This window comes from Dermacentor albipictus, chromosome 9 (assembly GCF_038994185.2).
Source record: "Dermacentor albipictus isolate Rhodes 1998 colony chromosome 9, USDA_Dalb.pri_finalv2, whole genome shotgun sequence".
Taxonomy (NCBI): Eukaryota; Metazoa; Arthropoda; class Arachnida; order Ixodida; family Ixodidae; genus Dermacentor; species Dermacentor albipictus.
The window spans coordinates 23,303,447-23,323,410 of NC_091829.1; the positions used below are offsets into that span (position 1 = coordinate 23,303,447).

Consider the following 19,964-nt stretch of genomic DNA (forward strand, 5'->3'; position numbering starts at 1 on the left):
GGTAGTAGTATTATTTAAAAAGGGTAATAAATTGGATATAAAAAATTATCGCCCGATCTCGATCCTCCCTGTTTTTTCAAAAGGTCTTGAAAAAATTATTCTAAGTGAGTTGTCTTCGTTCTGTGAAAAGTAGAAGATAATTTCAAATGCTCAATACGGTTTCCGTAAAAACAGGTCGACGTAATTAGCTCTTCTCGATCAAAAGGAATTTATATTGCAGAACTTCGAACATAAACTATTAACAATAGGCATATTTGTCGACTTTACACAGGCGTTTGATCCTATTATTCACAACATTTTATTCTACAAACTAGAGAAATATGGGATTAGAGGCATTCCACTTCAATTATTAAAATCTTATCTTAATAACAGATGCCAGTTTGTTTCTGTAGGGCACAATACATCGGTAACCAAAGGAATACTTTGTGGCGTCCCACAGGGTGGCATTTTGGGCCCGTTGCTGTTTAACTTATATGCTAACGATATTACTTCCATCTACGAAAAGGCGAAATTTATCATTTACGCAGATGATACAAGCGCTTTCATCTCGTCCGGTTCTTGTACCAATTTCATTAGTATGGCAAATGACTTCTTGCGCAGCCTATCCTATTGGTCCACTGAGAACTGTCTAAAAGTAAATACGGCGAAAACAAAGGCCGTAATTTTTCATACCAAAGGCATGAGTCTTCTTCCGTCAGATCTTACATTAGCGTATAGATCCACAAATATAGAACTCACTCTTTCTGCAAAGGTGTTAGGGGTACACTTCACGAGTACCATGCAATGGGACGACCATGTAAGCTTTGTACTCCAAAAACTTAGCCGCATAACAGGTGTTTTAAATCGCTACATAATACTTTACCCATCTCTATAAAATTATTAATTTATAATGCCTTATTAGTGTCTCACATACATTATGGGCATCTTGTATGGGGCACCACAACTTAATGTAACTTGAGTAAATTATTTCGTATGCAGAAGAAAATAATACATGTCATCGCTAATGTACCGTTTGCCGCCCATACTGAAAACCTGTTCAAGAAATACAACAGTGCGACAGCCCATAAAATCTATAACTGCAGACTATTACGCGAGTATTACTTTAATACCAAACGTAACAATACTCGTAGAACTTGCAAATCTATCCGTCAATTCATACCGTTATTCAACTCGTACACCTGAAGTCTGGAAGGTTCCGCGCTCTAGAACTAACTACGGTTGTCAAATGTTGTGTGACAACCTTCCAAGATTACTGAATTTATACGACAGAGCAGGCTTCAATTTACAGGATTTATCACTGTCAAAATTTAAAACTCCATTGCTTTCACTTCAGAGCACGTTTGTTAATGAATAATAATGTGTGTTATGTTCCTCTTTTTTTGTCTGTTACCAAGTGTATATCATTTATTTATTTCAATGCCGCAGTGTGTTTTGCATTGTTATTGTGGAAACATTTCACTGTTCTTTCATATATTATATAATTGGAATGTTTTATGGCCAGTAGATAAATGTAATTTATATGGCGCTTGATGTGTAACCCCATGCAGCCACATTGTACCTAAGGGGGTGAGGTTACCTCAAGCCGCGTCTGTGCGGCTTTTTTCCCTCATCCACCTCCATTTACCACTCCTCTGTACATGTGTGTGTGTAAATGGAAATCAATAAATCAAATCAAATCAAGGATGCTAGAAACTTGAGACTTCGTAAATACAATATCTCGAAATAAAGCAAGCACTTCTAAGCGTCATTTAAGAAGCGCAGTAAGCACGCTATCAGGGACTCGTCAATATTGTGTGTTTTGTTGAAACAGAAGATCCGTTGGGTCCTCGAAAGAAACGTCAACTTCAAAATTGCGCCAGTGGTACTGCAAACCAAGTTCAAACACTTTTACTGAGACACTTTTTAGGAATCTTTTGCAAGACAATATCATGTGGACAATAGGAAATTTCGGGCCCGTACGCTGAACTCTCTCATTTCTTCCTCCTGACTGATCACTTTCAAATTTGTGTCCTTTTCAGGTTATTGCAATTACGATAACCAAACTTTTAAGTCAGATGTACAGCGCAGTGGTTCATGCGAGCTATTAACATGTGGAATTGGTAAAAGAGATGTGACTGTTTATAGGTATGTAGATATGTGTGTAACTTGTGAATTCAACCGATCTTTCACTGGGGACCTGTTTCTTTATTGCTAAAGTTGTTAAAATGAGTCAAGCGTTCTTTAACCGTTTTCCACCATTATGACGCAACGTTTAGTCATTAATGCATGTTGACATTTCTGTAACTTGTGAAATCAGATTATCTTTCACTGGCTATCCGTGTTTGTTTTTGCTAAATTTTCTAAAATCAGGTAAACATTCCTTAACCGTCTTCCGCCACTATGACGCAAAGTTTAGGCGTTAATGTAGGTTGACATGTGTGTAACTTGGGAACTCAGATTATCTTTTACTTGTTACTTGTGTTTCTTGTGGATAAACTTGTTAAATGAGTGAAACGCTCCTTGTCTTCTGCCACTATAACGCGAGCTTTAGTTGTTAAAGCATGTTTTCATTTGTGTAACTTCTGAAGTCAGATGATATTTCACTGGCTACCACTGTTGCCTTTTGCTAAATTTGCTAAAATCAGTCAAATGTTCTTTCACCATCGTACGCCAATATGACGCACAGTTTAGTTGTTTATTGAATTTAAAGATTGAGAAAATGAGCGATGTGATTAGTTGCGGATTATAGTTACTCAGATATCGCTCCGAGATGATCAGTCACTTCATACGACTTAGTTTTTTTGACTGTTCGATCCAACGGCCGAATTACCTTTCACGACGTTCCACGTACTGAGCTCCCGTTTCTCCATTTTAAGGTTTATTTGACTGAAACTTGTGCCAGTGTCCGTCAGCTGTAGATCGGCACCTCGGAAGCAGGGCCCTTTTGGTACTAGCATAATCCGGTTAGTCGGCTTGTGAGAGTCGTCCGAAAACGCGCAACGCCTTACCAACCAAACAAGTACTCAATGCTATTGAACACTTATTTTAAGGCTATCCCTGACCTACGGCTACGCGTTCGCATCGTTGCAAGTAAGCATTCGAATCATCTCTTTGTACGTAGGAAGTCGGGATCCGGTTATGACAACTTATAATGATTGTCAATGCCGGCTGAGCGCTTTCTTGGTCTTTTGGCGTTTAAGCCTGTCCCTAATCAGCTGGCTTTGTGAGCTAGCTTTAGTCTCAACTCCAGGTTATTTTTCTTTTCAAGCACCAGGAGTTCATGTTTGATTTCCGTGTTTCTCTGCTGCGGCTCCTCCCTAGCTCGCGTAAAATATCTCTTGGCTTCTCTTTCCGCTCACTCTCGTGTTCCTTCCACTTGAACCCAGCTGCTCAACTGTTCTCATTCAAACCCAGCATCTTACCACAAGATATAAGTAATTTAAAACCCACTACGCTTAGAATGAAATAAATCTATTCGGGTGTTTCGGAATAAATCACTGGGAAAATAGTGTCGTCTTGTCCCAGAGGGCAGAATTGACAGGTTTCTCTTTAAAACAAGACGGACATTAACGGACGTCAATGTGGAGTCTTTGGCTCAGTCATGATACCAGAGACGAGGTGGTTGTGATCACTTGAAAAACGCGAATATATTTTTTCACTAACAGCCAACCAACAAACAGAAGCGATCTATTTTTAGAATGGAGAAGTTATCGCGGAACAGTGAGAGGATGCATGAGTGTACATGAATACATGAACACGCAAAGGTCCACATTTAGCAATAGTAAAACATAAAGTCAAAGCAGAAGTCCCAGCATACTGCCCCACTAATTATAGAATGGCGGTCCATAGATATTTATCGTGGCCGGAGGTCAGTTGACTGGTCTCCGTGTTAATCTCCAGCGCACTTATTTCTCGCTGACCCGGCGGCAGCGAATCTTCTGCCAAGGACGGACGAGGGACAAGCTTGTGGCCTCTGATGGTACAGGACGCCTTCCAGGATGGTAGAGCGCTTTAGCATCCAGCAGAAGCCTTTCCAACGGGGCCCAGGACCCAGTGATAGGATCGGATTGTTTCGCACCGCCTGGGTGGTCCTCGTTCTTGCCAAGTAGCAACCCACTGCCTTCTCCTCCAAGCAACGCTTTTTTCTTTCCTTGTCTCGCCATGTCACCCTTTTTACGCACCCGGATCACTGTGTATTCCAATCGTATCCCAGCACACGCTCATAGCACCATGCGACCACTAGTCATTGGGTCGCTCGTGCGCCTGCGTGGTGCAGTTACTAAGGGATCCGTGGCTATGCATCGTCGTTGTCGTGATCACCGACGCCATTTTAGTGTGCTAGCCGTGTGGTGGGTGGACCAAGCATGCTATTCTGTAAATTGCCAGTTTCCGGCATTGTAAAATTTCGTAATGGCGGCATTTTTAGTAAGTGAGAGAGGCCGTAGCAGTCTTCTGTGCCTCTCTGACTGGTTCAAAGTGCCGTCGTTACAGAATTAGACAAAATGGCGGAATTAGATACTGTTTGGTATAGCACCCCAGCATCGTTCCACTCTTGCGCGCGTTTCACGTCGGCGTTCTCTTTCTCTGTGCTATTTTCAGCACCATGTCAGCATATTTTAGTGTACTTCTGTCGTTTTAGAGCGCAGCTCTTTGGCGTCCGTTCCTGGGTTTCGCGTCGTCGTCGGCGTTGTCGTCGGCCTCGTAACCAGCTCCGCCCCCCTTTCATCCCCCCAGCGCTATCAGCGACCGACTGATACCGCTGGATGCCGCTGACGCCGCTAGAGAGTCAAGATAACGTGACTGCATAGAACACCGTCGCCGCCATGCAGAAAGAGGAGGAAAGGGTCCCCCCCCCCCCTGTTCTTGTGTGGCGGATAGGGTGCTCTTCAGTTGCCGACGCGCCGGTTATTTCACGTAGGTCCCGGCACGTCGACGAATACGTGACCGCCTTGCCACGGCTAGACCTGGTTCTTAGCGCTGCGGAAGCGAGGGTATCATATTGTTTGTGTCGGCATCGGTGGCGTTGTCCCTGAAACCAACTCCGCAGCTGGGGTTGACTCACTATCGGCGTCAGCGGCATCAGTCAGTCGCTGCTATCTCTTCCCTCCTCCCTTTATCGTGTTGTCCGCTTTCTGCGCGCGCTTCTGCCCCCATCGTTTGCCGCTGGGTGTACACGCCGCCCCCCTCCCCCCTCTTCCTGCGAGTCTCCGGTTGTCAAAGCGCCGGCTCGAACTTAATTCCTTTCTTCGCTCCTCCTCCAATGCAACCCCTGTGCGGTGGCAATCAGAGAGCCAGATCGGTGGCGGCGGATCTGTATATGTGCACCGCCCGAGCCGAAATTGCCGCTGCCGTTCGCCCTGTGCGGTGGCAATCAGAGAGCCAGATCGGTGGCGGCGGATCTGTATATGTGCACCGCCCGAGCCGAAATTGCCGCTGCCGTTCGCCACTGCGAAATTATCTGCCAGTTCTTTCTGAGCCATGAGCGAGACGACCGATGGAAGTCCTCCGTCTGCTGCTGCTGCTGCTGCTGCTAAACGAGCTGCCAGAGCAGAGGCCCAGCGCCGTCGCCGTCAAAATCCAGAGGTGCGTGCCGCCGAAGCAGAAGCTTACCGTCGCCGCCGTCGAGATGATCCAGGAGTACGCGTCGCCGAAGCAGAGGCTAAGCGCCGCCGCCGAGACGACCCTGCCATTCGCGCCGCCGAAGCGGAGGCTCATCGCCGCCGTCGAGAGCAACCAGCAGTAAGCGAGGCTGAAGCAGAAGCTCATCGCCGCCGCCGAGAAGACCCTGCCGTTCGCACCGCCGAAGCGGAGGCTCATCGCCGCCGTCGAGAGCAACCAGCAGTAAGCGAGGCTGAAGCAGAAGCTCATCGCCGTCGCAGAGAAGACTCTACCGTTCGCGCGGCCGAGGCCGAGGCCAAACGCAAACAAAGGCTCGCATTTGCTGCGCTCAAATTTCGCATTAGGAAGTAACGTAATCGTCGGTAATTTTTTTTTCCTTTACCACTTCACTCTTAAAGGTAAAGGTGCATTCACTGCACCGAAGGCTGCTTTGTTAACTGGCGTGACCATATACGCCATTTGTTTATGAGCTCAGCTTTATAACTCGGGGTCTGTGAAGTAGCACACCCGTGTAACGCGCATTAAGTGAGCGTTGCAGAACACCAGGTGGTATAAAATAATCCGTAGTCCCCCCTATGGCGTTCATCAAAATCGGATCGTCGTTATTCATAATCTTGATCGGATCGTGGATCTGGGACACACCTGCGCCTCCTATGTCCGATAACGTTGCTCGTACGTACATAATGAGAGCGGTAGCTGGTACCCACAGGGTTTCTACAAGGTTGCTCGAAAGCAGTTCAAAGCACCAGGTAGTGTGTATTGTTGAGCACCAGGCTAGTCGACTGTATACCGCATTGTTCATTGCATACACACTGGTGTCTGTAACTGAGAACCTCAGTCGTAAAGTGCAGCAATACCGAACGGCCAAAGGACGATGTGAACAGCGGCTCTACATGCATCCAGTGCCGGTGTCATACATGCACAGCTTGTCACACAGCCTCAAGATTTCTGCAGGAAAGCACGGCGTTCAATTCATTTTCTCAGCGCCACAAATGTTATAAAGACATGTCACGCGGCGAATGAAACACTGAGTACAGGAGCCTATGCAAAAAAATCACCGCCCAAGCACTCCGTACAGATGGTTAACCAGCGAAGCTGAAACGAGCATTCTGTTTATCACTGGTTAATCACTAGGTTAATAGCCGGTGTTTATTACTAGGTTAATCCCAACGGTTCAGTACACGACTGCTTGATAAGCTGTCGGATCATCGGTATGCAGTTGCTGCTTGAGCTCGGCTGCACAAGCTTGTTCTTGTGCCCGGGCTACAGCGTCGGCATGGCGTAGGCGAGCTGGTTCCCGGTTATGCTTGCGGCGTTGCTCATTGAAAGCTGCCTGCTCCTTAGGAGTACGTGTGACACGTGGCGTGCACGTTTCGGAGCCGGACAGAAACTGCTGCGCGCGCTCTCGGCTGCGACGGAGACAACGACGTCACTACCGGCGCAGCCAATCACGCGCCTCGCTTTCTCTCTTCTTTCCACGCATGCGCATGGGGTTGCACCAGACGAGGTTTCGGCATACAGTAGATGGATGGACAGATGAATCAGCTAGCCATACACAGCTTCGCTGTAAAAGCATGCCACAGGCTTTGATGGTTGTGATGTGGCTGTTGTTTACATGATTGTCTTGCTGTGTGGTAAGTGTTAAAGGGGCCGCTGCCGGAATTATCGCTTGAGAGTAGACCAAGCAGCAGTCAGTGCTTTAGCGGCAAATGGTTATGGCTCACTTTTGCAGTAGGTGCCCATGCAGCTACGGCAAAGACAGCTCAGACAGCTCCAGAGGCAGGCTGAAAGAAAAACACTAGAGAGCTTTCACATCAGAAAAGTGAGTGTTACGTTCGTGAGCACACTTTCGCTGGCTCTCACTAAGGTCCCTAGAGCGGCTTATAAAGGGAATTAAACTCTCACCACAAAAGAGCATTCCTATTTGAGAAATAACAAGCTTAAACAGAAAATAATAAATAACACATTAAACGTTGTTTCTTTGCGTCAGCGCTCTGCGCATCCCATGAATTCTACGCTTCGGCGAAATAAGGATTCAGTTGAGGCCTAGCGTGGTGTCGGGTGTGCTCATCGTTTACGTCCTGTGTCTGTTTATGTCTCTAGTGATAGGTGAATACGTCTAAATTCTCAAAGAGAACCATTATATGTATTTACACATCTGTACTGCGTTCGACATAGGCATATAGCATGCGTGTAGTTTTTCTATCTGCATGCACCTTTCAGCACCAGCCTTCCTTTGAGAAGAATCAATTACAACCGACGTGTGCCAGTGTGCCTCCACCTTTATTGGTTGTTCCATTTTACAACCAAGTCACTTTCACGTTCATCGCAAAAGTGTCTTCCTTGGAAATCTTAAGGGGTTTACGAACCGCAGTTTTCGAAATGAAATCGAACATGAATCTAATAGTTCCAGAAGTGAATCGAATACGACTCGAATAGATGCATAAATAAACTGAATGAAATATTGAATATTTTTAATACCGTTTTAATATTATGAGGGCCTCTCGCCAACGATTTTAACATTTTGGTAACCGCAGCAATGAAAATTTTGTCACTACAGCGCACATTATGAAGTGCGCTTTAGTAAAGCCAAAAGAGAGCGTTAGGCTCAAGTATGCAGATTGTTCGAAACTCTGGGAAGATGCTTTTCAAACAGGCATTGCTCCATGAAAGGACGCGTACCCGCCGTGGTTGCTCAGTGGCTATAGTGTTAGGCTGCTGAGCACGAGGTCGCGGGATCGAATCCCGGCCACGGCGGCCGCATTTCGATGGGGGCGAAATGCGAAAACACCCGTGTGCTTAGATTTAGGTGCACGTTAAAGAACCCCAGGTGGTCAAAATTTCCGGAGTCCCCCACTACGGCGTGCCTCATAATCAGAAAGTGGTTTTGGCACGTAAAACCCCATATATTATTATTATGAAAGGGCGCGTGACGTCCGACAGCTCCTTTGAAATTTCTTTTATTCGGCCTAGCTCCGTTCTCCGGACCCTGCGTATGTAGCTATTTCGCGTCCATCCCCCATAATGGGTACGCGTCAATATGACACAAGAGGTATAGAAGCGTAAAATGTACTGGTGAGGTGAAAATAATACGGAATCTGTGAGCGCACGCCAAACTATTCTTGCGCCCTTCACCGAAGCAAGCACCGTCTGACCAAGCGTGGCAGTGCGCACGCGCATCCTTTAATACTCGTGGGCCCACCCTTGGGCCTTTTTTTTGGTCAACCAGCTGTTGAAATTGCTATAAATAAAGAAGTTTACGGAATAGGAGAGTCGGTGTCTGTTTTAACTGTTGGGACCTGCGCTGGCCAAGAAGGATAATGCTGGCAAAAGTGGGCGCATGGGCCGGAACAGGCCATCTAATCAGAAATCCTGAGTAAAATTGAGATAAGGAAGAAGGCGTCAGATATATGCAGATTTTTTATTTTAGATTACAGGATATGTAGCGATTACTGAACACAATTTATTGCTAGATATCATATTGCAGAAGCTAGAGAATTACCACAGAAGAAAAGGGAAGTATTAGCGCCAGAAGCCTGACGATAAATACTGGGGAAATGGAGGTGTTCAGGCTGCACCACAATTGCTTTGGGTATGTGCCGCTTTTCAATGAGCGCCCTTTCACGCCGACGCTTTAGGGAGCTGCGCCATGAATACACTGACTTTGTGCCGCACTTCTATGAACCTATCGCAAACTTGAGTCACTATGTGCCACTGAGTGTGGGCAAGCGAGGGAACAAACCTCAGCGTTCGCACGCACCGGCTCGCCACGCTTCTCGGCTCGAAGGCTACGCATGGACTTGTTGGCAGCGCCACTAGATGGCGCTGCGTGTTTAGAAAAAATTAAAGCCCATTCAAGGAACTTTATAAAGAATAAGAAAGAAGCGCGAGTGAGGAGTCCCGCTGCCGCATTGTGTGTTTCTCAGCATTCGCACGCACCAGCGTGACATGCACTTGAAAGTACATCTAGATGGCGCCGAGTGTTCGCAAAGAAGGGCGAAAAAGGTGTCCTGCTGTCGTTTCGATGGTGGCAATACGTTGGGTCGCTATATTGTTTGTAAATGCGCTACCGTAGACAGAAATTACGAAATGGGGTCTTCCGAGTCTAGGCAACAAACATTCTATCACTTCACGTTGAAAAAACGAGACAGCATGTGTTGCCAAATTGTTTAATGTAATGGTGGCTATATTATGTGAAGTGATGATAAATAATCATCCATGAGTCTCTCCCCCCCCCCCCCCCCAAAAAAAAGAGCGCTTTGTATCCTCAAACAGTCATTTTTGTGCACTTTCAGATTTGAGTATAAAAATGGTTCATCATTACTTTCATTACGGCTGTCCTTTAATGCCTGCTCATAATTATATCTTAAGTAGTAGTACAAATATATCTTAAGTACACATAACTCCTAACGTACGTACTAGCTCATGATGCCGGACGACGTCTTTGGTTTTCTTATTTATGAGCAACAAAGTATGTGCCACCGGGTGCTGTGTCTTCTATAGAAACAAATTCTGACCGTCAATGAAGTGTGACTAAGTGCCCCTTGGTTGCGTAATGGAATGCAAATTCATACTTTCTTCCAACATCACGTATGCTGAGAGCCTCGATCAAAAAAGCCACTACACCAATTCAACGAGGACCACGACACAGTGCACATGTAAATGGCCGGGACAAGCTAATGCAGCGCGGCAGTAAGCCACGAATAAAAAATGCACATATAATATGGCCTCCCTAAAGCACACATACCTGTCTTGGCTGAACAATCAGTATGGGCAAGTGAAATCGTGACGCATACGGTATAGAATCCTTAAATACATTTAGATATGTGTCGCACTTCTCGACGTATGCACATTTCATCGTCGTTCTTCCCTCGACAGATATCAAACATCGCCTTCATCTGCATGATATTGCTGCGTCGAAATCTCACAGCGTTCATTAGCATGGGCTGCTGTTTCTGTTTTGGCATAGGTTGTGTACTGTGTAGTTCGTAAACATAGTCACTCCGTGGCCCTAAAATTCAGACCTATACAGCGGATGAACTTAACCACCGCATGAAATTACACGTTGCAAGCTCTTTTCCAAGTACTTTTACGCATTTCTGGCATCGCAGAGAAATTGCGATTTCATTATTCACCGTTCCACAGACCGCGTGCCTTTATTCCTGCATGTAAAATACAATGGACTTCCTCATCTTGCCAATGTCGGTTTCATTTTTTCCTCAAGCTCAGCTGATGCTGCAGCTGTGTATGCGAAGCCCCTCATCACTAAATTCACGACATATCATTTGACGTCATCAACGACTCAGACCTTGCAGCCTTCCGAGCTGCTATGGAGTTCAATGTTAAAGAATTGTCACCGGTCGTGCTGCAGTGTCTTATGCCACCATTCAATCATGCACGTAAAGGACCAGGCGTAGACACCAGACTGATTCAGCACCACGCAATCTACAAAAGACAATTCATCCATCAGGGGATGCCTGTTCACTGCGGCGATTCTAGCAACGACCGTCCGGATAATGCAGCCCGATCGTCTCCCAATGATGTCCACTCTATGCCAATATAACTGTTCAGAACAGCACCTATGCAGTCCCATGGCTTCTTTCGCTCACACACATGCTTACTTTGACAAAATGGAGCTCAAAGGAATTTACGAATACATATCTCCACAGTTTAGATCCACGTTCGCGACATCTTGTTTTTCCGGGGATGCTACGAGCCGAAGAAACACTTTCTGTGCCTTCTGCCGCTAAGCATGGCACTCAAGAACACCTATACCTGTTCATTCCGCGTCGCAATGGCTGCGAACACAGCTTGCTACAGCTGCAGCTGTTCGAAGACAATAAGGCCTTTACTTTGGGACTTCCCTCGCTGCAGTTTGGCTGCAAGACCTTCTCAAGGGCATTTGATAGACTAGGCGATGGCTCTTTGTCGCAGGAACAAATTTTAAGAGACATTGGTTGAAACTGTGCTCAACAAAGGGAAAAGCGATGTTCCGTTTTTTGTGGCACGCAGTCTGGGTGACACACTATGAGTAGGAGGGCACTGTAACGCGTTTATGTGCAAACTTTTCATGCCTTCTTGATTACCTTTGTCCTTATACTTCTTTCATGTTATTTAATCCTTTCGCTAGCAGAGGGAAACGCGCAGGTATTTGGGCTCTTCTTATCAATCATATTCATCGTCCTCCTCCTCGAGTTTTGGAATTGCGCTGCAATGTTTAGTTCCCCTTAATTGCCTAACATATTCTAGAATTGGGAATATGTTTCCCTGCGTATTTAATTAGTGGCGCCAATTGAGAACCTGCCAACTTGCTATATAGCGCCGTGTAGTGGTTAAATTAATATAAATGAACTCGAATGAACAGCCTAAAACAATCTAATGTAGTTCTTGCATCCCAGGTGCTCGGATCCTGGTCCTGGATGCACGCGAGTGCACAACAACGAAACGAAATTTCCTCAGTGCTGTGAAGAGAGATGCTACGCTACAAGTGAGTACCTGTTGAACGTAAACAAGCACATCCACGTACGTACGGATGCGCATACACTTGTTTCTGTGCATGAGATGTAAATGGCATTTCAGTCTATTAACCACATATAAGGACGTGTAGTGACAGGGATTTGAATGGAATTCTGGGGTTTTATGTGCCAGAACCACAACATGTGTCATGCCATAATGGTGGACACGGAATTTATTTTGATCACCAGGGGATCTTTAACGTGATTTTAGTAAGCACAAACGAGCAGAAATCCTATGCATACAAGAGTTCTAGCTCAATGCGGTAGCAGTACCATAATACTCAAAACTCTTCTTCACCCAAATTTTATGCGTTGGCAAAAGCATGTCGTTGCTTTTGCCTAGTCTCCTCGCTTAGTTATGCGAGGCATGGTGCTTATGTTTCATTAAATTGGGAAGCATGATGTGAGCGACCAACAACATATTTCTAATCTGTGTAGGTTATTTATAGCCTTCCTAAAAAGTTCATTATTTAAGAATTCATGCGCAAAGGAACTTTTGTGTTTCTTGAGGGCGACCGGACTGTCTGAACGCCTTTGACTTAGTGATGCCCTCCCCGCGCGTGCATGAATTTAACGCGTATTTCCTCCCTCCCTTTACAAATAATTACTTCAAACTTCACAAATAATTACTTAGATATCGTTTTTAGACTATTTCTATACGAGAATACCCCTTTCGTAGTTGGTTTTTCCGGCGTTCTCGGTGGACTAAACAAGGTATACTTTGTTTATATTTGTCCAAAATGAGGGATACATTATGGGCAGTGTACAAAGTTCAAATTGTGGAAACTAATTACTGCATTTGCAGTAAATAGAGAGAGAGTGAGAGAAGACAGGAAAGGCAGGGAGGTTAACCAGACGCACGTCCGGTTTGCTACCATGCAGTTGGAGAAGGGGTACAGGGATATAGAAAGCAGTAAATAAGTCATGCAAGGCATTTGGAGCTTCATAGGTGTAATGTTTAGTGGGCAGTGTTGCATCAAATCATGTATCGCTCATCTCTCCCCCTACTAAAATCCCAACCTGGGATTGTAGTATTATTTATAAATAAATAAATAAATAAATAAATAAATAAATAAATAAATAAATAAATAAATAAATACATGAAACAACGCTGGGTGTATACCGCTGCCCTGGAACAAATGGGATCGCAACCGAGATCAAATAGAGCGAGTACCGAAGCGTGGGAGTGGAAGGGGAAGGGGTAGAGAGGGGGGATTGTGTCCAACGTTTAAGGGAAATATTTTATTGTGGGTGAATGTGTTGCCTCTGTAAAAATTATGGTGTTGGAAAGTGTTATATGCGTACAAGGTTTCAAAAGGAATAGCCATATACGCACAACGTTTTAAAGCATGCTGTTTAATTACAGGCAATTGTAACTGTTAATGCAACTGCTCAAAATACAAAATAAACAGTTTCGCTAGAAATTGGGTTGTGATTGTGCAAGGTCACACAAGTCTGTTTATTTTTTTTTTTTTCGCGGAGAAACACCAAGACTATCGTCTCCTGCACCTTCCGTTTACGCTTTCGAGAAAAATGTGGAAAAAGGCGGGATAAGAAAAACCACGTGTACTTTGAATGGCGGGGTTAAAATCCTCCAGCACAAAGAGCTTGAAGTACTTCTACTGCTACTGTTTCTGTAGTTCTTACAATACGTGGCTGTTTCAACGGCTCGCAGACTGTGGATACAAAGCACAGCAAGTGTCCACGGCCTTGACCTTTCTATTGCGGGCAATACCCGCTATTCCCATTCTAGTGTTTAGACAGGGCCGTATTGTGCAATAAACCACGACTGAATAGAAAAGCAACATTTTCTTAACCTTCCATTTAAACTTCCTTGCTGCTGCTGGCTGTTGTCCTGCCGCATATCTTTGGCTGAATGTGATGGTCATGCTGAAAGTAATGTAGTCATAATGCCGTCATTATCGTACGAATGTTATTCCTGCTGGCTGCTGGCTGCAGTCATGCACGATTAGCTGGTACCAGACATAGTGCGAACAAAAACCGAATATAGTACGAATATAGTCTCACCAGCACTCTCGTACAGGGCAGAAACCTGGAGGCTTACGAAAAAGGTTCTACTTAAGTTGAGGACGACGCAACGAGCTGTGGAAAGAAGAATGGTAGGTGTAACGTTCACGGATAAGAAAAGAGCAGATTGGGTGCGGGAGCAAACGCGAGTTACTGATGTCTTAGTTGAAATCAAGAAAAAGAAATGGGCATGGGCTGGACATGTAATGAGGAGGGCAGATGACCGATGGTCATTAAGAGTGACGGAATGGATTCCAACGGAAGGAAAGCGCAGCAGAGGGCGGCAGAAAGTTAGGTGGGCGGATGAGATTAAGACGTTTGCAGGGACAACATGGCCACAATTAGTACATGACCGGGGTAGTTGGAGAAGCGTGGGAGAGGCCTTTGCCCTGCAGTGGGCGTAACCAGGCTGATGATGATGATGATGTGCCCAACTACAAAAAGAAGACTAGTTCGGAGGTCACCGTCGGCAAGTGTCTCCACCGTGAAGCCAACACCACAGCGCTTCAGCGTCGCGTTCGGCTGTAGAAGGCCGCCACAATGACATATTGCTGCCTTTGTCAACAGGGTCTTGAAATTTCATGCGGAAGGTGCGCAATGGTGGCATTCATGAGGAAGCCAATGTCTGCTTACGGCATATAAATTAACGGACAAATTATACCATACAACAGAAGTCACAGGTTCTTACGAGTCGTAATTGACAAAGACGTGTCTTGGACTCCACACGTGAATTACGTGAAAAAGCGGCTGACTGCTATCTGTCACCTATTCAGTGTCCTTGCAGGAAAAAGTTGGGGAGTATCTATACACGCTATGTTACAGCTGTACATGGCGTTGTTCGTCGGGTTCCTGCGGTACAGCCTGCCTGCAATATCCAACACCAGCAAGACTAACCTGCGTGCGATTCAGAGGATTCAAGCCCAAGCCCTTAAAATATGTCTTGGCTTACCACGCAGTGCGTCAATGGCTGAAACCATTGCCACTGCGCAGGATTACCCAATCACGACTCACATTACTGTTGAGACAATGCGGACGCATCTCAGACATTCTGCCAGGAGCCCTTCCCACCACTTGGCAAGCCTCATTGCTGAAAGGCCCTGTTCGACTTTTAGCGCTACTGTGAGTGCACATCGTGCGTCGTTTACTTCAGGTTACGCACTTACGGCCAACCCAGTGTTTCTTCTCTGGTGTTTGAGCCGTCCAGAAGTACATATAATGATTCCAGGACTACAGAAGTGATATCTACCGGCTCCTGCTCTAGAACAACTGAGCTTACTCCTCTTCCATGAATAGTACAGCGACCACGTGCACATCTATACCGATGGATCGACTACGGTGTCGAGTCCTGGTGGTAAGGTGGTTATACCAATGCGAGGAACAACACTGCGGTTCAAGACATCGCATGTCATGACCTCAATGGCAGCAGAACTAACGACTCTGTGTCGTGCACTGGAATTCGTTCATTCTGAAAGACCTAGAAAGTGGGCTGTGTTCTCTGACTCAAAACCACCATTACAGTGCACGCAGTCAATTCTCCGACGCGGATGTAACGAACAGCTGACATACGAAATCGTGAAACTTCACCATCCCGTCCAACAAAAAGGTCACGAGGTTGTCTTTCAATGGGTACCTGGCCATTGTGGAATCAGTGGCAATGATTCCGCTGATAACGCTGCTCACACATTACATCAAGAAAAGCACAGCGTTCCAATTCCCCTTTCGAGGACAGACGCCGCAAGGCAGCTTCGACACCTGGCAAGCAGTCTTTCACTGACCCAGTGGAACTCGCCAAACTTAAGGCTTACACGACTGCATCGTTTAAACCCCTCACTGCAACTCCGACCTCCATTCGGACTTCCTCGACGTGAAACTGTGCTTCTACGTCACCTTTGGTTAGGAGTTTCCTTCACAAAGGCATATTTTACATTAATTGGAGTGACCGACAGGGCTGCATGGGAGGTCTGCGGCACCAAAGAAAATATCGACCACCGGCTGTGCCGCTCACTGTCCGCGATATGCCCCAGAAAGGCAAGAACTTGCTTACGCTCTCCAAAAACTGGACAATCGTCCGCTTTCCATGCAGGTGCTGCTGAAACACTGCCCCCATCGCTCGTCGGCCCATAAAGCGGTGAAGGCTCGTTTGTGCTTCTTGAAGACGACACGGTTGTGTGAACGTCTTCGACTATTAGGGCGATTACTATTAGACCACACGCGTCAACGAACTCACCTCTGATTTCCTTCTTTCCTTCCCTCCTCTCTCTCCCTGTCATCTTTGTTTTCCCCTTTCCCATTCTCCCGGTGTAGGACAGCCAACCGGACGTTATCCTGGTTAACCTCCCTGCCTTGTGCTTTTCACTTTTCCACCTTCCTCATTCTCTGGAAGGCAGGTGGAGCTACCAGGAATTGTTTCTCAAACAGGCCTGCAGCGCACACAACATATCGAATTCGCCGCATCGCCATGCATCAATTATGACTTCTAGACAGAAATGTCGACAACCTTACGTTCTTTACAGCCTCGGTACTTCCCCCAAGTAAACATGCACACGTCACTTTTACTAAAGCCTGCTGGTGAACAGCTATAAAAAATGGCATGCGATTCTACTATGAAACCAGAAAAAGCTAGGCGTACAATGGGAATATATCATATTATCCACATCCTTTGACCGACGCGTCGCATTTGCAAAATACTGGCGCTATTATGAGTGAATAGACGTGCCAAAGCATCACTAAACATATTTTAGAAAAAGGAAGAGAGAATATGTTCCCTAGATCAATCAGATAGTGATGTAAATGTGCCTGAAAATTAAGTACCGGGCATTGACTTAGGATGCAGCATCCTCATACGTGAAATGTGGCGCATAATTTGCAGGTGCCTGCAAACTTCCCAATGGTGACTACCTGAGACACGGAGACTTTTTCAACAATACCAATCCATGCGTGGAGTATGGCTGCAATAATGGGAACCTAACTATTATGAAACAGTGAGTAGAGAAGCCCTACAAAGTCATTTCAGTACGCATGTAATTATCATCTTTCGTAGATCTGGAACATCTATAATGATTTTTTAAAATTGAATTTCCGTATCTTGGCTTCATATCTCCTCAAAAGCCTACTGCACTATCTTCAATATTTTACTTTGAATAAAAAAAAAATGCGTGAGGGAGATAGAAAGCAAATATGGTGTTTTACGTGCCGAAAACCGTGATTTCATTGGGAGGCACGCTGTAGAGCGGTCTCGGGAAATTTGTACCACCCGGGGTTCTTTAACGTGCACCTAAACCTAAGTACACGGGTGTTTTCGCATTTCGCCCCCACGGAAATGCGGTCGCCGCGGCCGGGATTCGATCCCGTAACCTCGTACTCAGCAGCTTGACACTATAGTCACTAAGCAATCACGGCGGATAGTGAAAAATAAAATAAAATAATGAAGGTAACCGGAGAAAACTCAGTGCCCTTCCACTTATTGAACAAGGATGACCAGCGAAGCTGTGTATGTGGGCACCTTAATGGCAAACTGCATCTCCGCATCGGGTCGGCCCAGTATTACACTATCCTAGGGATTGGCCCACGTATGAAAAATTGTCCTAATCGTCGTGTCTCCGGATATGATCTGTGAGGTTCTAGCCATATACAGCTTCGCTGTGAAAATGTCCGATTTTCTACCCGTTACAAAGGAAAAGAGCAGATGGGTTTCAAAAAAATAGAAATGGAAAAAATGAGTTTAAATGGAAGTTTGGCACACATAGTTGACGCGCCACACGTCACTATAACAGCGCAAATTGCGAGAGTGAACGGGAAGCGAACTACCGCTCTGGAAAGCCTTTCATGCACACATCGGTTGTGACTTCTGTCAATGTAGGTTTTGCTCTCACAGTGGCCGATTCTTCATTGTCTTTGAGGTGGTACTCGCTAACTCAAAGGCTAGTCAGCAATTCTAAAATGAAATTCGCGACCATAGAGCACAGTACTCTCTAAGCACGAATGCTGAATTTGTGCTCCGACCACTGCGCGATGACACGATGTAAGCGTGGGAAGGCTTCCATGCTGTCCTCAGAACGGCAAGGGGCGCTAATCATTTGAAATAAAGAAGGAAACAAAACGAAGGCAGATACATGTCGACGTGAAAATAAAATGTATAATGTTTGGTGACGGAAACGTGGTACTCTGAGCGTATGGCTGCTCGCGGTGGGGACACCGAACTGACGCATTATGTTATACGATGAAAGCGAAAGTCTTTGTTACGCATTACTATTAACTTTGTCCTCCCAGTGGTAAACCTGCACTCTTCTGTGGCCAATAGGCGCCGGCCCCCGTGAGGTCTCATTATAGCATTTTAATTGCCGAAAACTGTACATAGTCTCGATAGTGGCCTTTGAAGTCTTGACTAACCCACTGGTCCGACGGTTGTAACCACGTCACGTCAAGCATCGGGCTGCGATCCTACAGGACCAGCATGGTATCGAGGTGTGGTCAGCCATGTTGAAAATGTAAGCGGGTAGCTCAGGAATCAGTGCTATCTTCAGTGTTGCTAGCGGGCTGGGGGATCGACATCAGCATTGATGTGTCCTTCTCATTCTTTCGTTCTTCTGTAGTGATCCTACATAGTCAAACATTCAGCTCATTACGTTTTATTCGATTATTCTGATTGCATAAAATGTTCGTGAACACAGCGGAACATGTCAGACGTCAAGTCTGCATGCTCTACGTCATCTATAGTTATCTCATTTTCTAATTTCTCTCCTCGTTTATCACCAATAAAATTTGCTCCTCTTCCTCCCCCTCCTATCTGTAATAGGTGCCCTCAAGAGAACGACCCCTATTGCTTTCCTTCTCTTGGAACTGACCAACCTTTTCCCACATGTTGTGGCGTGGCTAAACTCTGCTTAGGTGGGAGTGGCAAGAGAGCTAACAGGAAAAAGCGATCGAAGGAATCGAAGCGATCGAGAGGAAACAAGGAAACGAGAAATCGCAGTAGATAAGCTTTGCAAGGCAGACGTTTTGGGACTCGTGACAGACGTCTCGGAGGCTGTACATCACTGCAAATAAAGATGGTAGCAAGTGGTCTTCAGCTTCTTTATACCCACGTGGTCATCATCGCCTAGAATCTAAATTAGAGCCGGCAGGAGTAATCGCTAGCATTGCCACATGCCCCATGTGTCTGCGGGGATCGACGTGTAAGTTTAAAGATTGTCCTTAGGAGAGAATTTTTGACTCAGCAGATTTTTGTGGACTTTGACCTACAACGGGATAGCTGCTGTGATCGCGTAACGAGTTCACTTGCGATCACGTCAGTTTTCATAAATGAGCACACTGCGTGTTCTTATGTTTGTGTGCGTTTGTATTTTTTCTGTTTGAGTTGGAAGCTTGATTTTAATTTTGTGTGGCGTTGTGCGCTTTGCAGAAAACAGTTTTTTTTGTTGCAAATTCTTGTTTTGTTTTTGTGTATGCGCTATATTTTCCAGGGTAACGCCGGCAGCACAAGACTGAAAATACTCTTTAGTGTGAAGAAGCGTTTGGCGGAGTGACTATGCATGGCAATCTGCCGTAGCCTTCGAGGTCGTGGATTCGTTTTTGGTCACAGCAACCGCATTACGAGTGAAAAGCGATAGATCAATAGAAAAGTTACGGCAGGAGTCATCTCACGATGAGTGTCTATAGTAATGCGAATAGCAATCGAACAATCTAGTGGGAGATCACATTCTTCAATCACGTTTATTTAACACGTGTAGTGGCAGTTGCCACTGAACGTGTTGCCGAAGTTTCGTTTTTGAGCAACTGCCTCCGACTGACTCCGAAATCGGAGGTTTTCTTTGGCCATCTTAG

At 45.6% G+C, this 19,964-nt stretch overlaps 1 protein-coding gene across 1 annotated transcript in view; it reads left to right on the plus strand.

The window, feature by feature from the left end:
• The window catches only part of LOC135901949 (kielin/chordin-like protein), a 158,452-nt gene extending 139,248 nt beyond the window's left edge, over window positions 1-19,204 (plus strand). Inside the window, exons 12-14 of the mRNA XM_065431790.1 lie at window positions 11,997-12,085; window positions 17,011-17,122; window positions 18,937-19,204. Of these exons, the coding sequence (XP_065287862.1) occupies window positions 11,997-12,085; window positions 17,011-17,122; window positions 18,937-19,120 (385 nt within the window). The 3' untranslated portion in view covers window positions 19,121-19,204. The remainder of the gene's footprint in view (window positions 1-11,996; window positions 12,086-17,010; window positions 17,123-18,936) is intronic.
• The last annotated feature ends 760 nt before the right edge of the window (window positions 19,205-19,964 follow it).